We start from the raw sequence: 10,069 nt of genomic DNA, 5'->3' as shown, positions 1-10,069 counted from the left end.
CAGGATCACTTATGCAGGAGAAAGCTGAGTGCCCCCATCCCCACTGATTCATGTTAGGGAAGAAGCTCCAAGTTCCTCAAGCCAGAGCCTTCTGAGGCAATGGGCTGTTGGGGAGAGAGCTACAAAAGGTGACAGGCTGCGGGCTTCTCATTTAACCTAACAGGTGTACCATGCTTATAAGTAGCTGGAAAGTTATATGTGGGTCAAATTACTATGTCAGATCAGCTCTGCAGTGTTCCCCGCCAGGGAAGCCTTTGGGGGTGTAAACCATTGTATTCTAACCTATCTGTTCTGTAAACATAGATGTTGTGCCATAAAGAGGACCAAGATCTGGGAGGAAGGACATTGTTTGCTCAGGGGCCTGTGTGAACAGCGTAAATGCCCTTCAAGGCTGACTGGTTCTTTGAGATGAACTGGCTGAAGCTTTTGACTTTGTGGTTCAGTCGGTGGGTGAGCTTGCTATCACAGTCTGGCTTCATTTGATAGAAATGACACATCTTGGCCATTTCCTTCGCTGCAGGAAATTCTAGCTTCTCGTAAGCTTCCAGGGTGATCTTTTAAGAACAAGTAAAATAAAAAAGAAGAAAAGAAAAAACGGGAAATGTCATTGCCCTCATTTAAAACAGTTTGAGAAGAAATTATTCACTTTCATGATGATACAGGTGCACAGTTCTTTAGCCTAACTCCAAGTCCCAAGAAACACGGAAGCTTTTTCATAAGCAGTTTGGCAACATACTGACTTTCCTGAACTGATTGGGTGGCAAAACCTGATCTGAACTTATGGGAAGTTATTTATGGTCTTTAATTATCCCATTTAGTGGAAATAGTCATGTCTTTGTCTGCAGAGATATTGATGTGTTTGATTATAGGGTCCTGCCCCAGCCCCTGATGTTGATGTTATATAATATACATAGATATAACCTATCTAAAAGCTGAAAGATTCTGAAAGTGGAATTGTTTCTGACCCCAAGCACTTGGGATAAGGTATTATGGATCTGTAGCCCCTTCATCTGACCAGCTTTCATATACATTTTCTCCTGGGATTCCCTCAGCAGCCCTCTGAGATCTTCTACCCATCCGGCCCTGCATGCAGCATCAAAGCACCGGGCTCTCCATCCTTCCCTCCTGACCCATGTCCCTTCCATCACCACTCCCTGCCTTGATTGGAAATGAGCATCTCGACTTCAGCCATCCCAGCCTCGGCCAGGGCCGGACACAACAAATGCTGCCCATCACACACCCACCTTCTATCACCCTCCACAAAACCCACCCCTTGAGTCCCTTCTGACACTAAATAGAGCAATAGTTCTGCTGCCTGAATCAATCAGCTAAGACCATTTCTTTTTTTTTTTTTTTGGCTGTATCACGTGGCATGCAGGATCTTAGTTCCCCAAAGGGATCGAACCCATGCCCCCCACAGTGGAAGCGCAGAGCCCTAACCACTGGACAGTCAGGGAATTCCTGCTAAGACCATTTCTAACTATTGGATCCAGTATAATCTCTCTTTAGCCCCCAGAGATAAACTCTAATCTCGCTATTCCACCTGGCCTTAGAGAAATGTGACAGACGCAAAGTCATATAAAACAATGATCGTCATATGCTATTTATAATAATGAAAAACCAAGACCAACCTGCAGCTCCAGAAACAGAGGAATGGTAAAATAAGTTATGGTACATCTACTCTAAAAATATTATGCAGTTACTAAAATTAATATTTTTGAAGAAGTTTAACAAAATAGAAAAATGCTCATAATACAATGTCAAGTGAAAAAGCTGGTTACAAAATTGTACATATCGTGTTGTTTTAATTTTATTACATATATACTGGAAAAAGACTAGAAGAAAATGTGTAAATCTTAACAGTTACTATCTCTGATAGATTAAACAATATGATTTTTATATTCTTTTTTATAATTTTGTGTATTTTCTTCAATAAGCATTTGTAATTTTTGAAATCAGAAAAAAAATTTAAGTTTTAGTGAGTCTGGAAATAGAAGGCTATAAGAAAAGCATGGAAGGTGACTTCTAAAATGTCTGTCTCCTTGAGTTACTCTCTCATCCTGTAACTTTGGTAACTAATATCCCTCAGTAAAATAAGGGAACCTTTTCTGCAGATCTTTGAAGGAAAGAGATGTGTTCTGTTGTGTCTCACTTTCTGAGAGAACCGTGTTCCTTTTGGGGCTAGACAGGCAGTTTCAGCCAGATCAGAGTTCCCGGTGGGAGTTTGTTCTGGGGGAGAGGGGAGTAGTCACTGAAATAATTAGGCAAACAGCCTTCTTCTGATCAGACTGGGGAAAAGTCAGACTGCCAAGGCTGGGGCGCCACCTTGTGGCCACATGCATCCTCCGCCAGAGTAGCATAGCCTGTAAGCATTTTCCCACTCCAGACCAGTGGGCAGCGGCTTCAAGTCAAACTAGTTACTAAGAACAGCATTAACCATTCTGTAGAACTTCCAGCCTCCAATCCCCTAAAACTTTGGGTGCCAGAGAAGTTTCTGCTGCATTGTGAAATAGCTTGATGTACCAAAATCAGTCAGAAACCAGGTATGTGACTGAGAGATTCTTGGACAGACCTGAGCCTTCCCAAACAATGTCTACCCGGTCCTCTGAGAATGAACACATACACACCATATGCCCACACTCTTCACCTTCCTCCCCTTCTACTTTACAGAGTTCAGACTCCACAGACAAAAATGAATAGAAGACCCGAATTCAAAGGCACTGGGAGAAGGGTCAATCACTGAAAAGTAAATTTGCACCCGGATATAAGAGACTTTGCAGACCTTCTCATCAAGTCCATCTTTTGAGTGGGTGGTGCCTTCTTAGGAGCTCCCCAGATGTGGTTTTATGGCTGGATTAACAACTACAATAGTTTTCCCCCACAAAAGATCTCTCAGCCTCCTCACAGCTCCCGTCCCTGAGGTGAACTGAGAATATAGATACCCCCTCAAGACTCAGGGCCCAAGAGTTGCAGAAGAAAACAAAAACCAACCCTCTATCCCTAACCCTAGGAAACATTCTAGAGCAAGGTCAACAACCTTTTTCTTGAAGAGCTAGATATAAATATTTTAGGGCTTCCGGCCATATGGTCTCTGTCACAACTACTCATCTCTACCACTGTATCCTGAAACCAGCCAGAGACATACATAAACAAAGATATTGCTGTGTTCCAATAAATCTTAATTTACCAAAGCAGGCTGGACCCCTGTAAGGAAAAAGGGACTGTCTCTACTCTGGAGAGATGTTAGTGCTGGGTAGAGCCTTAGTAGTCATCCAAACCACCCTCCCCCTCCACAGATGGGACAACAGCAGCAGAGAGAGGCAAAGAGCCGTGTTAGTTAATGCCTGCTAGCTTGAGGGAAGGTATGGGTCTTCCTTTCAGCTGCGAAGGTGTCTCTGCCTGGCAGGCACAAACACATACTTCCTTCTCAGAAACGCTGTTCTCTCTCCTTCCTCTTATCAACACCTGCTTGGAGAAATGGCTGGCAGTGCTCAGGATCATCGATTCCCCTCGCTTCTCTATAAAAGGTCTCTTGTGGCCATTGCAGCCTGATCGGTTATTGCAGGCTTACTAAGTGCCAGACCCAGGGCCAGGTCCCTCCCATGTGGGTCTCGTTGCATCCTCACAACAAGCCTATGGCAGGTGTAATAGCCTTTTTTTTTTTTTTAATTTTTGGCCACACCACGTGGCTTGTGGGCCCTTAGTTCCCCGACCAGGGATCGAACCTGTGCCCCCTGCAGTGGAAGCGAGGACCCCTAACCACTGGACTGCCAGGGAAGTCCAATAATAACCTTTTTAACATCTGAATAAAGGGAGGCTGGAGAGGTTAAGTAAATGCCAAGATTCCCCACATAGATAAGGGCAGAGCCAGGATTTGCTTACTTCCCCAGACTGCCTCTGGTTCATTCCTGTTGTTTCTAGAATTTAGCCAGGCCAGCTCTATGGCTCCCTCCACCCATACACAGTCTTGCCCACCCTCAAGGACCACCTCAAGGCTACTTCTTCCATGAAGCCTTCTCCTACCCTCTCTGACCACCTATAGCGCAGAGAGTATGGGTAACACAATTAAGCACCCACAGTGTTCTGCTTTGGACTGATCACTGTGACTTCATGTGAAAATTACCATTTTCACCCCAACTCTGTTGTAAACGCTTTAAAAGATAGCACCAGGTACATAATAGGTCCTTGAGGTATACGTGCTACGTGCCAGACACTAAGCTAACCCCCTTAAATATATCCTCTCTAATTTTCGGAAAACGTCCCAAGGTAGATGCTTTCATCCCACTTTATGAATGAGGAAGCGGCAGCTCAGAGAGGCTAAGTGCCATGCCCCACGCAGACCAGCTCTGGCAGACCGGCCTGATCAGTGATGAGCTCCTGGGAGGAGAGAGTTGGTACAGCATATACGGAAACATTGTACCTCGGTCTTCAGAGTCTAAGTTCTTTCCACCCAAAAGGAATTTTACTTTAATAAACTGATTAACCTGAAGCCAAAGCGATAAAGTCATAAGGGTGGAATTCAGATACACCAACAGATGAAGACAGATTCGTGGAACAGGAATCCTCTTCAATTGTTTCCCACAGCCTAAGCTCAACCCTGCCCAAATCTGTCGGAAGTCTCCCAGAATTTGTAAGTTAGTGGGCTGTGACCATTTGCGATCACGTTTATATCTCTTAAGAACTCACCTCTGCATCTCGGACTTCTTTCCCCAAACCCTTGGACAAAGCATCAGCATATTGCTGTACTGTTAGTGCTTCTGCACTGAGACCCACGGTCTTGCCTACAAACTTCTCTGGCAAATTAAAAATGCTGCAGATGACCTCTCCAACATCAGCAACAGAGATACCATCCATTGGTACATCCCCCATGGGCAGTGCTAGTTTTAAAAAAGATAAAAATAGCTAATTACGTCACATTCTTTGTAGGTCCCACCACTTAAACAAGAGGGATGGGCACACTGAGTAGCCGCCGTCTATGCACAGTGATAAGGTTTGCTGGAGAAAAATACTGTAATGCCTGGGTGTTGATTTAAAGAAAAAAAGAGAGTGACCATTTACTAAGCATATCCTGTGTGAAAAGTATGACTGCTATCTCTAACCCAGACATCTCTGCTCAACTCCTGACTCATATGTCCAACTTCCTACTCAACATCCTTACTTGACTGTTTAATAGACATTTGAAACTCACAGTGCTCCAAAATGAGTTCCTGCACAACCCACTCCCCCTACGGACTTCCCCATCTCAGTTAATGGCAACTCTATCATTCCAGTTTCTCAAGTCAAAAATCTTGAAGTCAACCTTGAGGTGTCTCTCCCACCCCATATTCTTTCCTTTTTTTTGAAGTCCTATTTATAGTATGTCCAGAATCTGACCACTTCTCACCATCCTCACTGCTATCACCCTGGTCTAAGCCACCATCATCTCTGACTTGGATTATTGCAAATTTGGGCTCCTTGTTTCCACTCTTGCCCTTCCACAGTCTCTTTTCAACACAAAAGTCAGAGTGATTCTGTAAAAACTAAAGTTGGCTCATGTCATGTCTGCCCAGAGCCCTCCAATGGCTCTCTGTGTCTCTCAGAAGAAAAACCAATGGCTTACAGGACCAGACCTTCTATTACCTCTGGCCTCACCTCCTACTACCCTCTCCCCAACCCCCCAACTTGCTCTGTTCCAGCCACACTGGCTGTTCTCTCTTCCTGAAAAGCTCTTCCCCTGAATATTCACAAAGCCCATTACTTACCTCCATCAGACGTTGCTCAGATGTCACCTTCTCAAAGAAGCCCACCAATCACCTTATTTAAATTTCACACACAACTCCCTTACTGCTAGCACTCCACAAATACCTTACTCTGCCTTATTTTTTTACTGCACTTATCACCTTCTAACATATAATATACTTTACTTATCTATTATGTTTATTTATCTCCTTCTAACATATATTTTACTTATCTATTATGTTTATTTATCTCATTCTAACATATAATATATTTTACTTATCATCTATTATGTTTATTATCTAACTCCTCCACCAGAATATGAGCTTAATGAGGGCTCAGCTTTGTCCGTTTTGAGCTGTTTATTACTGATTCCCCAGTAAGTGACTGGCACATAGTAGGCCCTCAAATATATATTGAATGAATGAATGAGCAAACATATTGGCTTGTTTAATCCTCAAAACAACCTTGAAATATAGGAATATCAGGTACTTGCCTGAGGCTGCTCAGCCAGTAAGCAGCAGAAGGGGGTTCAAACCCTCATCCGTCACTCCAAAGCCTGTGCCCTTCCTGCAGTGTGATATAGCCTCTCATAGATTCCCAGACTCCTGAGGCTGGAACCCAATGTGGACATGATCTAGCTCCAGCACTCTCATTTTTTGAACTGAAGAATCTAAGTCTATTGACTCACCCAGTGCCTCCCAGTTAGAAAACAACAACCTAGGACAAGAATCGAGGTCTCTGAATTTCAGTCCAGTATAAAAGTGACTTCAGGCTTAGCAACCAGGGACTAAATATCGTAGCTTGTCTTTTGCAGCAAAATTAACTTCCTGCCTGAATTTCTTGGTAGGCAAAATGTCTGCTCGTTCCTCTGCTTAAATTATAATTGTAATTTATATTTATAAAAAAGCAGTCCGAGTTTTTTGAGGCACTCAGAGTCAAGTCTATTCTGACTTTGAGGTTTGTTTTTATTTGAAGGTTGAGATTCTTGGGCTGAGTTTAAAAGCAGCTAAGGGACAGCAGTAAAGAATGTGGTTCTGGAATTCCTTGGCAGTTCAGTAGTTAGGACTCTGTGCTTCCATTGCAGGGGGGCACAGATTCCATCCCTGGTCGGGGAACTAAGATCCTGCATGCCTTGCAGCGCAGCCAAGAAAATTAAAATAAAAAATAAAAAGAATATGGTTCTGGAGCCATACTGCCTGAGTTCAAGTTCTGTTTCTGCCTTATTAGTGACCTTGGCAAAGTTAATCTATCTGTGCCTCAGTTTCCCCATCTGTAAAACAGACACCAAACACCCAGTAAGTGTTTAGTAAATGTTAGTTATTCCTCTGGGGGTAGGGGTGGAGGGGATGAGGCTCCGGGATACCTGAGGCTGGGTTTTACAGATGTGAAGACCCCAAATGGGTCTGGGTACCACCAGAAGTTTAAGGCATCACCTCTTCACCTAGGGCCAATCTAATCCATAGATTACAATGTCCTAGTTCACGACCTCGGAAACGTCAGGTGAGCTGGCTTCTGAAACCTGGTAAGGGCATAGGAAGAAGGGCGGGTGAAGAGATATGTCACCTTTATACATTTATCTTGTCACTTGTTGAACTGTTACCCAAGTCGTCTGTGATGTGTGGCATGTGCTCCTTGTTCTAGCTCAGGTCTACTTTGCCACTAGTTATGCCCCTGATGAGTCTTAATTATGAGCCAAGGAAGAAAGACTGACTTGCTGACACTGATTCTCCCATATTCCTTCCACTCCACAGAGCCACCCTTGGACTATGGGCAAAGAAAATGTCCCCAAAGGGCAGGGGAGTGCCAGCATTGGAATTACCAGGAGTCCTTGTCAAAACTACAGTCTTCCAGGCCCCAGCCCAGACTTATGGAATCAGACTCTGCAGGCAGGGCTGGAAACCCATCCCCGGGAGTCAGGGTCCCTCTAGGGATTTCTGACCCTGGGACCCAAGTCAAGAGGAGAATGTTTTCCCTGTTGCCGCAGAAGGGCAGAGAGATGAGCTAGTAGGAGAAATCATCTCGTCCAGCTTCCCCATTAGACATGAGGAAACGGAGACTTGAGGCCACATGGCTCACTGCTTATATGAGGGGTGTCAGCATGATAAGACTGCAAGTGTAATCCTTAGTGTTTCCAGCCCAAGATCCAGCTCTCTGGGAAGTCTAGGGCAATGTGGGGTCCCTCTCAGCACTTCACACGGGGCTGAGCACATGGTAGGCACTCAGATGGCATGCATCCACTGGAGAGAGGAATGAGGGGAGGACAGCAGGTGTCTGGTTAGCTTTCACGGCAACCTTCCACTTACCAGGGTGTAGTACTCCATCAGAGGCTTTCACTGGCTTCCATGGGCCAAGAAAGTTTTCAAAGTAAGCTGCCGCAGGGACACTGGTCATGGGACGCCAAAGGAACCAAAAATGGTTCCATCCTGCTCTTAACTTTTTGAATGGTACCATTTCTGAAAGAGTCTGAACCCATCCATTACATTTTTAAAATCTAATCTTCATATTTTTCTAGTTTATACGTATGTATAATTTTCAAATAGTACTGTCTTGGGGGAGAAAGTAGATCTCATAATGACAAAGAAGTTCCCTGCACCTTCATGCTGATAGCTGCTCTCCAGAAATACCATTTTCATCTCTTTCAGCTGCTTCTTTATTTCTAAATAATATGTTTATACTGCTAATTCTTGATTTTTCTCAGTTTAAGATATCGTCTACCAAATTTCTACTATGACAGATGAGTCCTCATCTTCAGCTCTCTCTCTCTCAGTTTCTCTCTCTCTCTCTCTCTCTCACACACACACACACACACACACACACACACACACACAGCCCACCATGACCATCACACACATACACAAACATGATTCCCCTTTTTTCATCCTCAGCATATCACAATTTGGGACTACATCATTCATCAGTGCTTACACAGCTGAAGCTGAGCCATGTGATATTCTATGGTTACATTTACTTTTTCTACAAATGTTCATTTTCCCTGGAGTTAATCACCGTGGGCTTATTTGCTTGTTTGCTTACTTCTTTTCCTATGTACCCATTACTAATTCATCCCCAATTCTCTGCCAGAAGTGAACATATTCATTACACTTTTGTTCTTCCCATCTCACTCTCAGAGTAACCTTAATCTGTGGAGTGTTCTTGCTGCCACCCCTCATGTGCCATCTACAAACAAATGGTGAGAATCAGAGGCTCTAATGGCTGGCTCCACCACACGGTCACTGTCAGATCCCCAAGGTCACATTTGGACAGGTGTCACATAACACTGACTTTACAATCACCTAACAATCCACCTCTAACAAGTACCTGAAGTACATATATTTCATAAATGCCAGAGAGATGTTCTGGGATGAGGCTTACATTTTTGTCCAGGCTGAAGGCCTACCACCTTCCAGGGAGGGCAGAGTAGCCAGGGAGGAGAAAAAGAAAAGGCTCAAAGGTGGTTCCCACTTCTTTCTCTTTGCTGAAATAGTCCCAGAAGTTGGTCACCATGAAGGCTCCTTTCAAGGTCTCCACTGATGCTTTGTCATTCAGGTCGCCTTTTACCACCTCGGCCCCAAGGTCCCGGAGCACCTGCCCATTTGGTTGAGTCACATCCCTGGCCAGTGCTCTCACCTCATACTTTTTGCTCTCCAAAATGGCCCTGGCCACAGAGCCACCCTGCAGGATTGGGGAAGAAGAAGTACAGGAAGGGTCAGGAAGAATGTTCACTAAAAGTAGTTGGTCAGGGAGTCCCGTTACTCAGAGTAACGCTGCTGTTGTAACTACTTTGGGAGGCATCCGCATGGCCTTGCAAGAGTGGTTTTCAAGCTAGGTTTCTCTCAGCCTCCTCAGTGGTAGCTTAGCAGAAGCCATGGTGGGGGCGCAGAGAATGGGGGAAGCTGGAGGCAACAGAGAGGCCAAGTGAGCAGGGCACCAGACTCCCCAACCCAGACTAAGCAATTCCACTTTTATCTGGTTGTAGACTTCATTTTTAGGTTCTTCATACAATTTTACTTTCAAGACAGGTTCCTATTCTATATATTTTTTTAAAGGTTGAAAACTTGCAGAAGTTTCTTTTTATAGAGTTCAAGGCCATTCATGATATGATCATTACTTGCCCAATTTATCCACTCTACAAGTATTTACTGAATGCCCTGTGATGTATGCCAGGTACTGTGCAGGGTTACTGACATTTGGGATCCTCCATCAAACTGGTTGGATACCCGTCCTGAATTTTTTGTGTGTGTGCGCCTCAAAATCCACCTTCACCATCTCTATCCTACCTAGTGCCCTGGGAGGCCAACCTGTATGGACTCTATCAGTGGGCCCCCTTGCCCTCAGTTGGGGTCTGGCCAGA

At 44.4% G+C, this 10,069-nt stretch overlaps 1 protein-coding gene across 1 annotated transcript; it reads right to left on the bottom strand.

Moving 5' to 3' along the window:
• Positions 1 to 353: 353 nt before the first annotated feature.
• LOC137224276 (nmrA-like family domain-containing protein 1) lies at positions 354 to 9,516 on the bottom strand. Its single transcript, XM_067737149.1, has 5 exons — positions 9,499 to 9,516; positions 9,181 to 9,390; positions 5,384 to 5,483; positions 4,687 to 4,877; positions 354 to 554 (listed from the first exon to the last, which is right to left on the bottom strand). The coding sequence occupies exons 1-5, from the start codon at positions 9,514 to 9,516 to the stop codon at positions 354 to 356; spliced, it is 720 nt and encodes a 239-aa protein (XP_067593250.1).
• Positions 9,517 to 10,069: the final 553 nt, after the last annotated feature.

This window comes from Pseudorca crassidens, chromosome 5, assembly GCF_039906515.1.
Source record: "Pseudorca crassidens isolate mPseCra1 chromosome 5, mPseCra1.hap1, whole genome shotgun sequence".
Lineage (NCBI taxonomy): Eukaryota > Metazoa > Chordata > Mammalia > Artiodactyla > Delphinidae > Pseudorca > Pseudorca crassidens.
This window is presented reverse-complemented; position numbering and strand designations above follow the sequence as displayed.